At 42.5% G+C, this 19,402-nt stretch overlaps 1 protein-coding gene across 4 annotated transcripts in view; it reads right to left on the reverse strand.

Annotated features, from left to right (window-relative positions):
• si:dkey-37g12.1 (atrial natriuretic peptide receptor 1) overlaps positions 1-11,511 on the reverse strand; it is a 29,591-nt gene extending 18,080 nt beyond the window's left edge. The window contains exons 1-13 of one of the 4 annotated variants that reach the window (XM_041843219.2): positions 10,667-11,504; positions 10,281-10,471; positions 9,910-10,031; positions 9,715-9,804; positions 9,448-9,593; positions 9,193-9,323; positions 8,878-9,024; positions 8,603-8,757; positions 6,326-6,461; positions 5,699-5,796; positions 3,962-4,097; positions 1,921-1,999; positions 489-585 (exon numbers count right to left, since the gene is read on the reverse strand). In XM_041843219.2, coding sequence (XP_041699153.2) covers positions 489-585; positions 1,921-1,999; positions 3,962-4,097; positions 5,699-5,796; positions 6,326-6,461; positions 8,603-8,757; positions 8,878-9,024; positions 9,193-9,323; positions 9,448-9,593; positions 9,715-9,804; positions 9,910-10,031; positions 10,281-10,467 — 1,524 coding nt within the window. In that variant the 5' untranslated portion in view covers positions 10,468-10,471; positions 10,667-11,504. Of the gene's footprint in view, positions 1-488; positions 586-1,920; positions 2,000-3,961; positions 4,098-5,698; positions 5,797-6,325; positions 6,462-8,602; positions 8,758-8,877; positions 9,025-9,192; positions 9,324-9,447; positions 9,594-9,714; positions 9,805-9,909; positions 10,032-10,280 lie in introns of all 4 variants that reach the window. The other 3 variants (XR_005994813.2, XM_041843220.2, XM_045206949.1) reach the window with 3 other exon arrangements.
• Between the last annotated feature and the right edge of the window lie 7,891 nt (positions 11,512-19,402).

Here is a 19,402-nt window from a genome sequence, read left to right on the forward strand (position 1 = left end):
CATATGGCTTTTATTCGTTGATCCTTGTCAATGTCATCACACTGAATCGTTTGTTGTTTCTCCTTAGTTATGCTTTTCATTACACATTCAAAACAGGCCATAGTAACTGAGAGGAGTGGGTGCGCAAAGTTGAGTACCAATTCACAATAGTAAAGGCAGTATGGTCATGGCAAAATGAAACATGTATAATGATGAAATTATGCTCTAAACGAAAGTAGAGGAATAGAAAAATGAAGTGCCTTCTTCAGTACGGTCGTAACGCTGTAGTTTTAAAGAAAGGAGAGTAAGGTGCTACTGTAGGGAATACATGCTTTGGGGGGTTTGGCATCAACCAAAGGTAACGTGTACGTCATAAAATGTGCAGTCAGGCATCAGATGATAGCTGATATGTTAAACACCTATCCAGGCGTGGGAGATCTAGCAGGCGTCTGCAGTGTAGTCAGCCTGGAACGTGGCCAGTGACTCAAACTCCTCCTCCCCTGCCTCACCTTTCCTGCCGAGGACGAGCTGTGCTCCATCATGGTGAAATCACTGGGGCTAACCCTCCATAGGATCACAGACACCTTCTTCTGGATGATGTGCTTCCTGTGTCACAAGAGAAGTACTTCCTGGGTCAATAACATCATGATGACCCTGCAATTTACACTACATCGAATTGTATTTCTCTTTAGAACCTGTGCAGGTTTTCTATTGTATGTAAATCTCATATAACAGTGCAAAGCAACATCAAAGCCTGTTCCATGGGGGTTTAGTGCATATGTAACTAGTGGAATTTCCACTCTGTCACACATGCACATGTTTGTGCCTGGGTCACAACACTGGCACCTGTTCAATGGGCTTTTTATACACAATGTCAAATGTATTTCATACACTTTCATTTACAGGTAGGGGAACACAATTGTCAATTCTTGTTTCATACATTTAGATCATTTTAGTGTCTGCAACATTACTTCAAACCTATTATATAGGACTTACACACAATTTCAAATCTACAAACTTGCTCTACCTAGTAAAAAATGTCAGAACTTGTTTCATGCGTTGTGAACACAATGCCTACACGTCGGCTGCAGATAGGGCGTTCACAGTAGTACAGTGTACCATTCTCTCTCTCTCTTTCTTTCCCTCTCTCTCTCTCTCTCTCTCCCTTTCTCTCTCTCTATTATTAACTATTATTGAACCGTCATTCTTAATGCTCGTGGGCATCAAGGCCTACTCCCTCATTCATTCCAGGACTAGCGATCACGACGCCATTCATATTATAGCATAAATGTTCCCACTTCAAATGATAATTTAAAAGTAATCATTTGGAAAGGAAAAGTCAATTTATCACATGAAAGGGTAATGGAGGCTAAACTAGAGGCTGAGATACTGAGACATCCGAGATAATGACTTCTTCCTAAGGATGATAGTTTCATGCATGCTCACTCACACACAGGTTTGAGTGGGTTCACACACCGCACACACACACAATTACATGCACGCACACACGGGGATTTGAGTGAGTTCATGACGAGAAAAAGTCAGTACAGATTCATTCTTCATTAATCCATCCTTTGTTTGAAAGCAATGTGAGCCTTATGACGTCCTCTCCCCACTTTCCTGAATAATTCTGGAATATTCAAAAATCCCTGCGTTTGCTGAAAAACTCCTTTAATCACGAAGTAAGAGCAAGAGAGAGCGATAGAGCGAGATCCACATTATGGACTATCCACATTACTTACCGGAACAGTGCTGTATGTTGTACGTATGCACGGCTAGACTACCACTAGATGGAAAAAATACATAACTGGGTGTGTGAGTGACTGAGTGAGTGAGTGAGTGAGTGCGTGCGTGCGTGCGTGCGTGAGTGAGTCTGTCTGTCTGTCTGTGTGTGTGTGTCTCTGTGTGTGTCTCTCTCTCTGTGTGTGTGTGTGTGTGTACCTGTAGAGAAGACAAACGATAAGTGTCCCGGTGGCCAGGAAAACAGCAATGGTCCCCACAGCTATCGCAAACCTCCTCTCTGCAACACAAATACACTGTAGCATAAGCTTCGATAACAGGTTGACAATGCCAAATGGTACTGCCCGAAATATATGGTAGCATAGACTGTTTTCAAACAAACCTTTTATTAAACATTTATTTTATTGCTTTTCATGACTCATTTGGAAAAATATAAACTCCTGAATAAATAAAGGATAAATAAATAAAGTATCTAATGTATTAGATTAGAAGTTCAAATCTTTATCTTCATCATCATTTTAAGGGGATTATTTTACTCATAAATGTATAAAAGTGTTATTTTCATAAACAGGTCGCCAAACAAAATTTTCTCATTTGCATTCTTGCATCTCTTCCACATTATCCCTTCTTAATACTAATTTTAAAAATATATATAATAAAGCCCAAACATCAATAAGTTCCACACATTCTTCACGGGGCCATATGTACGAGTCCCTGTCTGCCAAACCAAGCTGGAAGCAACGGCAAAGAAAACATTTTCGGACCACATATCAAATCCATCCAGAGAGAATTCCGGATAGAAAACAATTGATAACAAAGAATAAAACCCTGGTTACGTCTCAAATGGCACCCTATTCCCTTAACAGTGCACTACTTTTGACCAGGACTATGTAGGGAATAGGGTGCCATTTGGGACGGAATCCCTGTTACATAACCCTGGCTAGACCGTTATGAGGTAGACTGAGGTCTACCTAGGTAGCTGGGGGGGACTTTAATAAAACGGTATTAAAAGAAGTCCATATTTCAGTGGAAAATAAAATAAAGATTTCCTTTCGTCCAGCGGGCACTAGTGAATAATTCAATGTGTAACTGTTTTTGAGAGTCAATTCTCGTTCTCTCTGGTTCTCTCTCTCTCGGCCTCCGTCATTCTCCCTCTCTCTGGCTCCCTCCTTTCTCTTTCTCCCTCCCTCCTTGTGTTAATCTTGGGGGAGACAGTGCCGGTACCGGGGTTGATGGGAGTTGGGTGAACTATGGTGTAGCCGGAGCAATCAGGTGCATACACAGCATATCAGAGAGCAGAGAAGTTGAACCGACACCAACAGAACAGACACAGCTTTAGAGGATATATGGGGCTCTGACTCCGCCTGTTGGTGTGGTAACACACTGCATATGCTGTCAAGTGACAATACTTACATGACATCTAAGGACATACAAGCCTGGAGCGGACAGACCACAATGCCTGCTGCCTGCTGTTCTTCATCAAGTAAACAAATGAACTAATCAAATTAATGTACTTTGATAAATGAATAAAGATTGGAAATAAATTATGACTAAATAAATTATACATTTATATAATGAGACTAATGATTTATATATACACTAGATGGCTAACAGGAGGTGCTGTGTTGAAGCCACTTTGCCTCCATCTTGGCACTCCCCCACGTTGCAAAAAAATATTTTTGGAAGCTATAGAAATGCATTTATTAATGTCTACATTCGTTTTTGCCACATTTATAATATTACAGACACCTTAATGCATACTTTTAAATTATATTACGTGAGCTAAACATAAAAATAGAAACGTATATACATAATTTTCCTTATTTAAAGTATATATTTTTGGATTACTAATGGTACTGTCCCCACTACAACATCAAAATACTTAAATACATTTTGTCCTTGAAACATTTAATTGAAATACTGTACAATTCCATTAATTCCTATGGATGACTGCACCTACTGGAGAGTGCCAATATGGCCGACCGGTGGCTTCAAAGCCTCTCAATGGCGCATATCATCAGCAATCCAGGGTTTGTATACATCATTGCATTAAACTGACAAAAAGTATTACCAGAAAGCATGGGACAAAATTTCACCAGCAGCTGCATTTTTGGTCATATCTACCTAACCCAAGCAGGTCTGTTAAGGGTCAGCTATCAACTCAACACAAAATGATAATGTGCGTACTGCGGAGACTAGAGAATACTAGAGAAGGTCCATTGGTGTAACAAACACACAGTACCGTTATAGAAGAGCTCATCTTTGAAGTCAACGTCGGGTGTGTCCTTCGGTGGAGTCTTCCTCCCTCCTGGCCAGTAGACTTGGACCCCCTCCACTGGCTCATAAGCCTTATTTGTACCAAAGTAATTGGCGATAACCTACCAGGGGAGAAGATACCATGACCATCTATGGTTACTTAACATTTTTTGCACATTAAAGGCTGTGTGTTGGACGCAGCCCATTTCAGGGAAGTCAATCACAGTAAGAAGGGCCAGGAAGTTAACGTTTACGAGTGATTTTCCTTTTAGAAATGGTCTATGGATGTCACATACAGTAGTTGCTGGCATGATCTTAATTTGCCATAGTAATCAATATAGCATCCAGCTGCTATCCAAAATACGAGCCAGATCTACTGTAATACTGAATGTCTCACAGTGCATGCCAATTCTAATTGTTGTTTTCCCAGTATGCATGCCCTCACTATTGGCAAGCTCAAAACCTCCTGGCTGATCTGTTTACATTTCCCCTACATCTTCTTTAAATTGACTCATTTTATTGCCAGTCACTCGTATCCTGGGAAATCATGAGTCTTGAAAGGTGATGCATGGTCGGAAGAAACCACATTCACAGAAACCAAAATTACATGGGACAGGAAGAAAGTCTTTCATTTTGGTTAGCTGCAATGAAACCAGCAACGAGGGGCCATCAGAGAAGAATGTTGCAAAAAAATAAGTTTATTTCAACAACTACAATTTGAAACATTAAGATCCAATCTTCAAAGCCATTTCAAGGCGGTAATTAAGAGAATGCACTCTCAAGAGCTTTTAGTAGTGGCCCTAATGGCCAAGCTGGTCCTAGGTGGATACTTGAGAGGAGAGTAGGGTCGTGTGTGTGTGTGTGTGTGTGTTGCACTGCATGTACACCTCTCTCTTTATCTCTCTCTCTCTCTCCCAGGAGTCTGCCCGTCATGTCGCCCTTTTGTGTACTGCGAGTAGGAGTCTGTCATCCCTAACCTATATAATGGGGCCTCCGCCACTCTGCAACTCTCTGTTGTTATTTTCTATTACCGCACCTGGGTTCAAGTAGTATTTGTTTGCTATTCAAATACTTTGAGCAATTGCTTCAGCCTGCCTGCAGTGCCAGCTGGGCATGGTTGGAGATTCCGGGACAATTTGTGTGTGTGTGTGTGTGTACAGGATCAGAAATACACTGAAATCAGACAACTGAAATGTGGGCCAACGAGACAGATTGGGGTTGAAAAGCAAAACGACAATAGATACAGTGGCAAAGCATTAAATCAGCACTGTAATTGTTCAGAAGAGTGTTTACATTTTGGACAGGCTGTGATAAAAGTGGTTGCTTAAGATGTGAACACTGTGTAGACATTAGAAGAAAATAAAGGGAAAACAGAGAGTTGAGAGAGAGAGAGGGGGAAGGAGATTTTAAAAAAGGGGCAGGAGGGAGAGAGTGAGACAAAGAGCAAGAGAGAGAGAGCGATACATTATTATATTCTTATTTCTTCAATAGAGAAATAGAGAAATAGGCAAACAGACAGAGAGAGAGACAGAGGTATGGCAAGACAAATATGAAGAAAGAGAGAGTGACAGAGAGAGAGTGTGATGTAAGAGACAGAAGGACTGAGAGACAGAGTGACAAAGTGCTAGAAATAGAAAGAAAGTGTTAGAGAGAGAGCGATAGAAAGAAAAGAGAGCGAGTGACAGAGAGAAAGAGAGAGAGTGATAGTGTATCAGCGTCTGACTTTGAACTCGCTGTCGTTGTCTCCGCCCTGGATGTGTTTCATCATATAGGCAGTCTCCCTGTCTCCATTGGCGTCCATGGTAACGTCACCCTGGATACCTAACGGATAGAGTCCAGAAAACGAACATATGGGCTATCCACACCTTATGTGTCATTATGTTTTAAATACAGTCATATACAGGTAACTGCCAAAATAAAGGAAACACCAACATAGTGTCTTAATAAGGCATTGGGCCAAAATAATGGGCTACATGTTATTTTTATACAAGACCCAAAGCATGATGGGATGTAAATTGCTTAATTAACTGTTGAAGCACCTGCTTTCAATATACTTTGTATTCCTCATTTACTCAAATTTTTTCTTTGTTTTTGCAGTTACCTGTACATCTCTCTGTGAGGCAATGAAGCTGCCAGGTCTCCCTTGAAAAATAAGTATTTTGACATCAATGGGACTGCTGTGCAAAACGATAAAAGAAAATGAAATAATTGCATTTTATAAATAAAATACAATTACTCTTGTAAATAACTGTAAATCATATCTGTATATAATCTCAATGACCTTTAACTGCAACCATTAACCATTAAAGTTATAACTACCAGGTTAAATAAATAATACAAAATGGCTGACCTGTGATGGTTCGGTTCCACATCTTGCGGGTTATGGTGAAGCCGTTGTACGGGTCTCCGTGTTCCGCCAGGGTTTCATTCAGAGCCTGAGCGTACAGCCATACAGAGTCATGGGCTATGGCTGCCAGCACTGACACCTGCCATTGGACAAACAGTCAGAGACACAAGAGTTACATATACTGTATATACACTCTTAGAAAAAAGTGCTCCAAAAGGGTTCTTCGGCTGTCCCAATAGGAGAACCCATTTTGGTTCCAGGTATATCCCTTTTGGTTCCAGGTAGAACCCTTTTGGGTTCCAGTTAGAACGCTCTGTAGAAAGGGTTCTACATGGAATTCAAAAGAGTTATACCTGGAACCAAAAGGGTTATACCTGGAACCAAAAAAGGTTATTCAAAGGGTTCTCCTACAGGGACAGCCGAATAACTATTTTAGGTTCTAGATTGCACCTTTTTTTCTAAGAGTGTACAGTATATACAGTGGGGAAAAAAAGTATTTAGTCAGCCACCAATTGTGCATGTTCTCCCACTTAAAAAGATGAGAGAGGCCTGTAATTTTCATCATAGGTACACGTCAACTATGACAGACAAATTGAGGAAAGAAATTCCAGAAAATCACATTGTAGGATTTTTAATGAATTTATTTGCAAATTATGGTGGAAAATAAGTATTTGGTCACCTACAAACAAGCAAGATTTCTGGCTCTCACAGACCTGTAACTTCTTCTTTAAGAGGCTCCTCTGTCCTCCACTCGTTACCTGTATTAATGGCACCTGTTTGAACTTGTTATCAGTATAAAATATACCTGTCCACAACCTCAAACAGTCACACTCCAAACTCCACTATGGCCAAGAACAAAGAGCTGTCAAAGGACACCAGAAACAAAATTGTAGACCTGCACCAGGCTGGGAAGACTGAATCTGCAATAGGTAAGCAGCTTGGTTTGAAGAAATCAACTGTGGGAGCAATTATTAGGAAATGGAAGACATACAAGACCACTGATAATCTCCCTCGATCTGGGGCTCCACGCAAGATCTCACCCCGTGGGGTCAAAATGATCACAAGAACGGTGAGCAAAAATCACAGAACCACACAGGGGGACCTAGTGAATGACCTGCAGAGAGCTGGGACCAAAGTAACAAAGCCTACCATCAGTAACACACTACGCCGCCAGGGACTCAAATCCTGCAGTGCCAGACGTGTCCCCCTGCTTAAGCCAGTACATGTCCAGGCCCGTCTGAAGTTTGCTAGAGTGCATTTGGATGATCCAGAAGAGGATTGGGAGAATGTCATATGGTCAGATGAAACCAAAATAGAACATTTTGGTAAAAACTCAACTCGTCGTGTTTGGAGGACAAAGAATGCTGAGTTACATCCAAAGAACACCATACCTATTGTGAAGCATGGGGGTGGAAACATCATGCTTTGGGGCTGTTTTTCTGCAAAGGGACCAGGACGACTGATCCGTGTAAAGGAAAGAATGAATGGGGCCATGTATCGTGAGATTTTGAGTGAAAACCTCCTTCCATCAGCAAGGGCATTGAAGATGAAACGTGGCTGGGTCTTTCAGCATGACAATGATCCCAAACACACCGCCCGGGCAACGAAGGAGTGGCTTCGTAAGAAGCATTTCAAGGTCCTGGAGTGGCCTAGCCAGTCTCCAGATCTCAACCCCATAGAAAATCTTTGGAGGGAGTTGAAAGTCCGTGTTGCCCAGCGACAGCCCCAAAACATCACTGCTCTAGAGGAGATCTGCATGGAGGAATTGGCCAAAATACCAGCAACAGTGTGTGAAAACCTTGTGAAGACTTACAGAAAACGTTTGACCTGTGTCATTGCCAACAAAGGGTATATAACAAAGTATTGAGAAACTTTTGTTATTGACCAAATACTTATTTTCCACCATAATTTGCAAATAAATTCATTAAAAATCCTACAATGTGATTTTCTGGATTTTTTTCTTCTCATTTTGTCTGTCATAGTTGACGTGTACCTATGATGAAAATTACAGGCCTCTCTCATCTTTTTAAGTGGGAGAACTTGCACAATTGGTGGCTGACTAAATACTTTTTTTCTCCACCGTATACAGCTAAACATAGTAGCTAAGTACCAGACCCGGGTTCAAAATAGTATTTGGAAATCGGTCAAATCTTTTAGCTGCGCTGAATTGAGCTTGCCTGGCGCAATGGAACCAATGAAATCGTCCCAAAAGTAGAAAGCCCACCCCATCTGGCACTCCAGACAGGGTCAATCGACAGGTGTGTGTGTTTTATAGCACACCTTTTCGTTGGGTGCGTAGCCATAGCCAAAGTCCTCTCTGGATCTGCGGATGACGTCGTTGGAGAAGTTCCAGTACCTCTGGTCGTTGGGTTTGTACAGAGAGAGTAGAAACAGAGCCTTGAAGGCCTGCTTAGCCACAGAGTCATCCACATCTCCTACAACACATCAACACCATTCATGGATTCGTCCTAAGGTTGTAAAATTCCAGTAGCATTCCCAAAATTCCCATGTAGTATTGTATTGTATCGTAGGGTGCCAATTGGGACACACCCTACCTCTTTTCCAGTCAAATTTGCCAAACATCTCCTCCTGCCTGTAGGGCTCGAAGCAGAAGAAGACGTAATCCCCTGTGGTGAGGCCTCTCCTGTGGGCCTCGATCAGGAAGCCCCTGACCACCTCCCCACGCGCTGAGATCACTATGACTACAGGGCAAGACACAAATACTAAATATAGGCTACATTAAAATACCCATACTAGTATACCAGTTAGAATGCATGGCCAGTACATTACTTCATTGTAAATAGTATGCTGGTGTGGACATTGGAATACAGAGCCAATAACCTAATAGAACATTCCAAAAATTAACTTACTGCGAGACACCTCGGCAACCTCCTGTAGCAAACGTGCTTGTGTGAGGGCTGTGTGAGTGTTGTCTTGCCCGAGAGGTGTTCGAAACTCCAGGTATTTAGCCACAGTGATATTATTGACTTCAGCTTGATACCTTATAGAAATAGAAACGGTAGCTCATTTTCTCAGGTTCCTCCCTACATGTAGCCCTACCTCACATTCCAGTGTCCTATTTCAAGTGTATCTATTGTATTGTATCGTGCGGCGTCGTATCGTACCTGATTCCCTCAGCAGGGATGATCCAGGCAGGTCTGTGGTCGTAGATAATGCTTATACGTCTCCAGCCAAACTTCTCACAGATCTTCACGAAGAACAAGCCCATCTTGGTGAAGGGGCCAAACACTCTGGTAAGAGTGGGGTAAGCCTGTCACCGTCACAGAAAATAGCATGTGATAAAGTAGCAACTGTGTACTCCAGGTTCTGAGGGATGTAAGTTAGTTATAGTTAGTTATTGGTATATGAGTTATATTAAAGTGATATTTGACCTTTTTGATGAGAAATTGCTGGTCTGCACAGGTGGGACTGACCACGGGAATGTTCCAGAAAGCTGCAAGCTTGGCAGTGATCGCACACACCTAAAGAGGGTGTTCTATCATCATTGGATTGTAATGCAGTTAATATAGTTAGTGCAATATGATTTATGATTTGTTTATTTATACAGGTGAAGGTGGTGACCTTACTTCGGAGCAGGCGGGGCCGATGAAAGCGCTGTAGTTCCGTATGTGCAGTAGCTCCACTATCTTCCCCGGGCCATTCACATCGCTACACTCGTCATCCACGTATTCATGCTTCAGCAAATGACCTGAGGACATACAATACAGTAACTTACAGTGGCTATTGACTGAGTATGACTTCTGATGTCCTCTTGGCCAGTGTTTCTCAGTGTGCTTCAGTGACTCCCAGCAGTTGCATGCCATACAATACAATACAATAGTACAATACAACGTTATTGTCCATTCATTATAGCAAACAACAGATCTGTCTCTTTGTATTATAAATATTATAGAATATATAACATATTATATACTATACAATGTCTCTGTGTACTGACCTGCCAACAGATCGGGGCTCTGGTTCACGGCGTCGATGGCGATGAGGGCTCCCGCCCCGATCCTGCCCACACTGAAGGGCATGGAGGTGTTGGGCAAGGACAGGAGCAGGGTGAACGTTGACCCTGTCACCCAGGGCACCGAGGACAGAAAGACGGGTAGCACTAGAGCCCTAAGCAGGAGCGCCATCACTCTGGGAGATACAGGAATGTAAGAATGGACCCTGGTTGCTAACTCACTGTGGAGGAGGCTCCATAAAAGGACAAAGTCTTCAATGAAGTCTATATTGTTTGTGTCTGGATGTGCTCTAATAATGCTTTAGCTAAGGCATATGATAGGCTCATTATACAGTAATACGTTTCCAAATTGCATGGGGGGTAACACTCACTTTGTTTTACTCAGAATCCCAAACGTGTAAGATTTGGAAAACCGTTCAAAGAAATGCTGTTGAATGTAGACTGTGAGAGCTGGTAGGTTGAATGTGCAACAACCAGAAATTGTTTAGAAAATCTCGACATGACACCTTGCACAAAATACAGTAATATAAGGCCTACTCACACTAAAAAATACAGATATAGACAGTAGACATGATAAATACCGTTTACAACAAAGTATCGGTTCAATATACATTTCAAAATGAAATTCACTTACCAGTCATTCAGTCAAATATTATAAAAACGTGGCATATTTCGAAATGATGTTCTCCGAGGCCCCACTACAGTAAATTACAATTTAGCACCACCTGTTGTCCATCAGTTAGACTAGTTAGTATATCAAAGCCTCTGATAAGATGCGCGTGCATCCGTGAAACGTATTCAAATACATATCACTCGCAACTGCATCAACTACTGGCCAGAGAATACATGCATGCTCCCCAATTGCCTATTATACATCTTGTGGTTCTCAAATTAATCTTACAACATGTTCGCTAAACCCTGGGAAGATACAACGCACCACGAGTTTGTTTAACTTAACGACTGCACAAGTAAACAGTTGACATGGACAATTATGGAAGCACTTAAGTGCTGGCTTGTTTATATTGGTAGTAATACTTCCTGTTGTCATAGAATAAATCAATGGGAATTTAGTAGACATCAATTGTCAATGATAATCAGGATTGGGGAGTAATCAGTTACATGTAATCAAAAAAAAAAATAGTAATAAAGGTAATCAGTTACATTACCAGCAAAAAATATTGTAATCAGATTACAGACACTGTGAAAAACTACATGATTATTGCTTGGATTACTTTTAAATTCTAAAAGGTTTGCGAAAAAAATACATTGACAATTTTCTGTTTTCCCAACGACATTCAATTCAGAATTGAAAAAAGGTGCAAGTTTAAGTTTGTCCACCTGAGTGAGTCTGACCATAAATCAGAGACCACTATTATGACACACCAAAGGCGTTTAATGGATCATTTTTGTCTTCTTCTAATGCCTCTTAAGGGGAAAGCAATCCAAAAGTAACAGAAAGTAATCAAATTATGTTACAGAATTTCAGTTAATCCAAAAGTTACGTTATTGATTACAATTTTGGATAGGTAACTAGTAACTGTAATGGATTACATTTAGAAAATAACCTACCCAACCCTGAATTGTTAATGTTTAATAAATAAAGTTGTTCAGATTCACTTCTTCCTTGGGGCTACTGAGTAGCAGTCCCAACTGGGATGTTACATTGAATTGAATAGATTTCTCCAAGTGCAGTTCCAAACCATTCCCTTTTTTGGAATGGTTGTTATCTCATTTGTCTTATTTCACAGGGGATTTGGGAAGTAAAATAGCCAAAAGGTTTATGAAAAACACAAGGTTTATATAAAACAAAAACTTAATTTTTTAATTGGATTAAAATGGACAAAAATACCCCTATCTATGAACTGTGAGAAAACAGGATCGTGGGAAATGGCTTGAAGCTCCAACCAGGCTGAAAGCCAAAGGAGGCCCATCGCTACTGCAAATAGACTCAACACCACTAGTCTGTATGACAAATAAAGATAAAAAATGATATCTGCTCAGCCTGAAGATGGATGGTTTAAGAAAAGAGTAGCTTCCTCTTAGAAAAACAGTTATGTTTATATTGAGGATTGGCCCCAAGTCAGCGTCGTAGCAATTATTCAGAAGTCAATGTTAAAACACATGGTAGCACTTTCTGATTTTCTGCACGTAATTCATGGTGACGATGTTCCAGTGAGAAATGTTGGATTAATAAACACGAAAATATTGAATTGTCACACTGGGTAGATAAGATTAAAGTATAAGGGCCAGAGTCCCTGACCCGGATTAAACCTACTCCTGGACCAAAAAGCACTGAGCACAACATCTGGGTCAGTTTAACCGCTGTGGGGTTATACTTTAATCTTATCCCTAAAAATAATAATCACACAATAAGGCCCTGTGGAAAGTTTCCCCTTCAATCCCACACTTTCGTTTTTTCCCATCCAAAGGTTTAATCTATCACCACAGTAGGTTTGGTTAGACTCTAACCCTCCATCCCCTTTCAGTCTCACCTTTGACCTCGGACTCATTAATGACCATCTCACCCCCTAAACCCTAACCCCTGACACTAGTTGTTCGTTTGTCAGATATCGGTCAGCCATTTACTCTCCGTCACTGTTGATATAATGTGTGCCTGCGACTGCGTGAGTGAGGGTGAAAGCATGAGAGAGAGTAATGTGTCAGTAGGCCTACCATAGAGAGGTGTTGATGTGCTTCTAGGTGACCTTCCATTACTATCAGGTCATGGACTGTTGCTTTACTGCTGTGATTTATTACCAACAAGATGATGACACGCATTAGTGCTGGTGGCTGCTGAGCTAAATGTTGGAGATGGATTTAATTTTTTTTGCCAATGTCATAACATAGCATGACATAACATGTCCTAACTTGTTAGGTTTATATTCTGCATCCCAGGGGGAACCTGGTTACTGGATTGGAATCATTTTGACATGTAAAAATTTGAATTTCTACATTGAATTCAAGGATTTTGCATTGGAGGGTTCCCTTTCCCGTTTCTACCACTGGTCATAGTCTAGGCTGGTGATTAGCTGTTCTGTAACTAGAGATAACAGATGAGAAAACAGCTGGGACCACCATACACTTGAGTCCCATATACAGTACATAATATTATCCAGTAGATGGCAGTCATATCCTTTGTAAACTCTAGGCAAATAGAATCAAACTCTGGGCCTGTATTCATAAAGTGTCTCACAGAAGGAGTGCTGATCTAGGATCAGGTCGCTCTGTCCGTGTAATATTATTTGTGATCTTAAAGGCAAAACTGATCCTAAATCAGCAGCCCTATCCTCGTCACCAAGCTTAGGACTCTGGGTCTGAACACCTCCCTCTGCAACTGGAACCTGGGGCCGACCCCAGGTGGTGATGGTAGGCAACATCACCTCCACCACACTGACCCTTAACACAGGCACCCCACAGAGTGGTGTGCTTAGTCCCTTCATGTACTCCCTGTTCACCCATGACTGTGTGGTCACGCACGACTCCAACACCATTATCAAATTCGCTGACGACGCGATGGTGTTAGGCCTGATCACCAGCGACGATGAGTCAGCCTACAGGGAGGAGGTCAGTGACCTGGCTGTGTGGTGCCGGAGCAACAACCTCTCCCTCAACGTCAGCAAGGCCAAGGAGCTGATCGTGGATCACAGGGAACGGGGGGGGTCGAGCACGCCCCCATCCACATCAACGGGGCGGCAGTGGAGCACGTACAGCTCCTCGGTGTCCAAATCACTAAAGACTTAAAATTGTCCAAACACACATGCACAGTCGTGAAGAAGGCCTCTTCCCCCTCAGGAGGTTGAAAAAGTTTGGAATGGGCCCTCAAATCCTGAAAAGGTTCTACAGCTGTACAATTGAGAGCATACTGACTGGCTGCATCACTGCTTGGTATGGCAATAACACTGCCCTCAATCACATGGTGCTACAGAGGGTTGTGCGGACAGCCCAGTACATCACTGGGGCCGAGCTCCCTACCATCCAGGACCTCTATATCAGGCGGTGTGAAAAGAAGGCCCGGAAAATCGTGAAAGAGCCCAACCACCCAAGCCATAGACTATTTTCTCTGCTGCCGCACGGCAAGAAGTACCGGTGCATCAAGTCTGGCACCAATAGACTCTTGAACAACTTCTATCCCCAAGCAATATGACTGATAAATAGCTAACAAAATAGCTACACGGACCGAGTTTACCTTGTATCTTTATTGGTTCTATGCACACTCACAGGCACTGTCACTCCAACACACACACACACAAACACTCACTCCATCATTTGCTCACTCACACCTAATATGCACATACATTTAAACTGACTCCACACACCCACACCCACTCACACTTAAACCGCTGCTAATCTGTTTATCTAATATCCTGTTGCCTAGTCACCTTACCCTGATACATATCTACCTCCATCACTCCAGTATCCCTGCACATGTAAACATGTTATTGGAACTGCATTTTTGTATTATTTCCTGTATATACAGTTGAAGTCGGAAGTTTACAAACACCTTAGCCAAATACATTTAAACTCAGTTTTTCATTATTCCTGACATTTAATCCTAGTAAGAATTTCCTGTCTTAGGTCAGTTAGGATTTATTTTAAGAAAGTGAAATGTCAGAATAATAGTAGAGAGAATTATTTATTTCAGCTTTTATTTCTTTCAACACATTCCCAGTGGGTCAGAAGTTTACATGCACTCAATTAGTATTTGGTAGCATTGCCTTTAAAAGTGTTTAACTTGGGTCAAACGTTTCGGGTAGCCTTCCACAAGCTTCCCACAATAAGTTGGGTGAATTTTGGCCCATTCCTCCTGACAGAGCTGGTGTAACGGAGTCAGGTTTGTAGGTCTCCTTGCTCGCACACGCATTTTCAATATGATTGAGGTCAGGGCTTTGTGATGGCCACTCCAATACATTTACATTTTAGTCATTTAGCAGATGCTCTTATCCAGAGCAACTTACAGTTAGTGAGTGCATAAATTTGTCATACTGGCCCCCCGTGGGAAACGAACCCACAACCCTGGCGTTGCAAGCGCCATGCTCTACCAACTGAACTATAGGTGGGACAATACCTTGACTTTGTTGTCCTTAAGCCATTTTGCCACAACTTTGGAAGTATGCTTGGGGTCAAGACCCATTTGCGACCAAGCTTTAACTTCCTGACTGATGTCTTGAGATGTTGCTTCAATATATCCACATAATTTTCCTTCCTCATGATGCTATCTATTTTGTGAAGTGCACCAGTCCCTCCTGCAGCAAAGCACCCCCGCAGCATGATGCTGCCACCCCCGTGCTTCACGGTTGGGATGGTGTTCTTCGGCTTGCAAGCACCCCCTTTTTCCTCCAAACATAACAATGGTCATTATGGCCAAACAGTTTTTTGTTTCATCAGACCAGAGGACATTTCTCCAAAAAGTATAATCTGTCCCCATGTGCAGTTGCAAACCAGTCTGGCTTTTTTATGGCAGTTCTGGAACAGTATAGCTTCTTCCTTGCTGAGCGGCCTGTCAGGTTATGACGAAATAGGACTCATTTTACTGTGGATATAGACACTTTTGTACCTGTCTCCTCCAGCATCTTCACAAGGTCCTTTGCTGTTGTTCTGGGATTGATTTGCAGTTTTCGCACCAAAGTACGTTCATCTCAAGGAGACAGAACGCGTCTCCTTCCTGAGCGGTATGCAGGCTGCGTGGTCCCATGGTGTTTATACTTGCGTACTATTGTCAGGCGTTTGGAAATTGCTCCCAAGGATGAACCAGACTTGTGGAGGTCTACATTTTCTTTTCTGAGGTCTTGGCTGATTTCTTTTGATTTTCCCATGATGTCAAGCAAAGAGGCACTGAGTTTGAAGGTAGGCCTTAAAATACATCCAGAGGTACACCTCCAATTGACTCAAATGATGGCAATTAGCCTATCAGAAGCTTCTAATGCTGTTTAAAGGCCCAATGGAATTGTGATAGAGTGAATTATAAGTGAAATAATCTGTCTGTAAAAAATTGTTGGAAAAATGTATTGTGTCATGCACAAAGTAGATGTCCTAACCGACTTGCCAAAACTATAGGTTGTTAACAAGAAATTTGTGGAGTGGTTGAAAAACGAATTTTAATGACTCCACCCTAAGTGTATGTAAACTTCCGACTTCAACTGTAGTTGCTTACTTAGTTAATTGTGTATTTCATATTTCTTATTCTTTTTTCTAGTAAAAGATTGTAATTGATTATTGCATTGTTGGGTTTTGAGTTTGCAATAAAGGCATTTCACTGTACTTGTGCATGTGACATTAAAATCAAATCAAATCAAATGTTACTTGTCACATGCGCCGAATACAACAGGTGTAGACCTTACAGTGAAATGCTTACTTACAAGCCCTTAACCAACAATGCAGTTTTATGAAAAATAAGTGTTAAGTAAAAAATAGATCAGCAGAAATTAAAAAAATAAGAAAGATTAAAAATAATTAAAGAGCAGCAGTAAAATAACAGTAGCGAGGCTATATACAGGGGGTACAGGTACAGAGTTAATGTGCGGGGGCCCAGGTTAGTCAAGGTAATTGAGGTAATATGTACATGTGGGTAGAGGTAAAGTGAATATGCATAGATAATAAATAGAGAGTAGCAGAAGCGTAAAAAGAGGGGGTGGGGGAAAATGCAATTAGTCCGGGTAGCCATTTGATTAGCAGTTCAGGAGTCCCATGGCTTTGGGGTAGAAGCTGTTAAGAAGCCTTTTGGACCTGGTGCTCCAGTACCGCTTGCCGTGTGGTAGCAGAGAGAACAGTCTATGACTATGGTGGCTAGAGTCTTAGGCAATTTTTAGGGCCTTCCTCTGACACCGCCTGGTATAGAGGTCCTGGATGGCATGATGTACTGGGCCGTACGCACTACCCTCTGTAGTGCCTTGCGGTCGGAGGCCGAGCAGTTGCCATACCAGGCAGTGATGCAACCAGTCAGGATGCTCTCGATGGTGCAGGTGTAGAAGTTTTTGAGGATCTGAGGACCCATGCCAAATCTTTTCAGTCTCCTGAGGGGGAATAGGCTTTGTCGTGCCCTCTTCACGACTGTCTTGTTGTGTTTGGACCATGAGAGTTTGTTGGTTATGTGGACACCAAGGAACTTGAAGCTCTCAACCTGCTCCACTACAGCCCCGTCAATGAGAATGGGGGTGTGCCGGTCCTCCTTTTCCTGTGGTCCACAATCATCTCCTTTGTCTTGCTCACGTTGAGGGAGAGGTCGTTATCCTGGCACCACACGGCCAGGTCTCTGACCTCCTCCCAATAGGCTCATCTTTGCCGGTGATCAGGCACTGTTGTCACTGTTGTGTCGTCTGGAAACGTAATGATCGTGTTGGAGTCGTGCTTGGCCATGCAGTCATGGGTGAACAGTGAGTACAGGAGGGGACTGAGCACGCACCCCTGAGGGGCCCCCGTGTTGAGGATCAGCGTGGTAGATGCAGTTTAAATACTGTTGGTTAAGGGCTGTAAGTAAGCATTTCACTGTAATGTCTGCACCTGTTGTATTCGGCGCATGTGGCCAATACAATTTCATTTGATTTGATTTGAAAGGGCAGTGTGGAGTGCAATAGGGATTGCATACTCTATGGCTCTGTTGGGCGGTAAGGAAATTGGAGTGGGTCTAGGGTTTCTGGGATAATGGTGTTGATGTGAGCCATGACCAGCCTTTCAAAGCACTTCATGGCGACAGACCTGAGTGCTACGGGTCAGTACTCATTTAGGCAGGTTACCTTAGTGTACTTGGGCACAGGTCTGCTTGAAACATGTTGGTATTACAGACTCAGTCAGGGACAGGTTCAAAATGTCAGTGAAGACACTTGCCAGTTGGTCAGCGCATGCTCGGAGTACACGTCCTGGTAATCCATCTGGCCCTGCGGCCTTGTGAATGTTGACCTGTTTAAAGGTCTTACTCACATCGGCTACGGAGAGCGTGATCGCACAGTCGTCTGGAACAGCTGATGCTCTCATGCATGCTTCAGTGTTACTTGCCTCGATGCGAGCATAGAAGTAATTTAGCTTGTCTGGTAGGCTCATGTCACTGGGCAGCTCGCGGCTGTGCTTCCCTTTGTAGCCGTAATAGTTTGCAAGCCCTGACACATCCGACAAGCATCAGAGCCAGTGTAGTATGATTCAATCTTAGTCCTGTATTGACGCTTTGCCTGCTTGATGGTTCGTCGGAGGGCATAGCAGGATTTCTTATAAGCGTCCGGGTTAGAGTCCCGCTCCTTGAAAGCGGCAGCTCTACCCTTTAGCTCAGTGCGGATGTTGCCTGTAATCCATGGCTTCTGGTTGGGGTATGTACGTATGGTCACTTTGGGGGGGACGTCATCGAGGCATTTATTGATGAAGCCAGTGACTGATGTGGTGTACTCCTCAATGCCATTGGAAGAATCCCGAAACATATTCCAGTCTGTGCTAGCAAAACAGTCCTGTAGTTTAGCATCTGCGTCATCTGACCACTCCTGTATTGAGCGAGTAACTGGTACTGCTTTAGTTTTTGCTTGTAAGCAGGAATCAGGAGGATAGAATTATGGTCAGATTTGCCAAATGGAGGGCGAGGGAGAGCTTTGTAAGCGTCTCTGTGTGTGGAGTAAAGGTGGTCTAGAGTTTGTTTTCCTCTGGTTGCACATTTAACATGCTGGTAGAAATGAGGTAAAACAGATTTAAGTTTCCCTGCATTAAAGTCCCTGGCCACTAGGAGTGCCGCCTCTGGATAAGCATCTTCTTGTTTGCTTATGGCCTTATACAGCTCATTGAGTGCGGTCTTAGTGCCAGCATCGGTTTGTGGTGGTAAACAGACAGCTACGAAAAATATAGATGAAAATTATCTTGGTAAATAGTGTGGTCTACAGCTTATCATGAGATACTCTACCTCAGTCGAGCAAAACCTCGAGACTTCCTTAATATTAGATATCGTGCACCAGCTGTTATTTACAAATATACACTGGCCGCCACCCCTTGTTTTAACGGAGGCAGCTGTTCTATCTTGCCAATGAACCGAAAACCCCGGCAGCTGTATGTTATCCATGTCAACGTTCAGCCACGACTCATGAAACATAAGATATTACCGTTTTTAATGTCCCGTTGGTAGGATATTCTTGATCGGA

Source organism: Coregonus clupeaformis, chromosome 24, assembly GCF_020615455.1.
Source record: "Coregonus clupeaformis isolate EN_2021a chromosome 24, ASM2061545v1, whole genome shotgun sequence".
NCBI classification, from domain to species: Eukaryota; Metazoa; Chordata; class Actinopteri; order Salmoniformes; family Salmonidae; genus Coregonus; species Coregonus clupeaformis.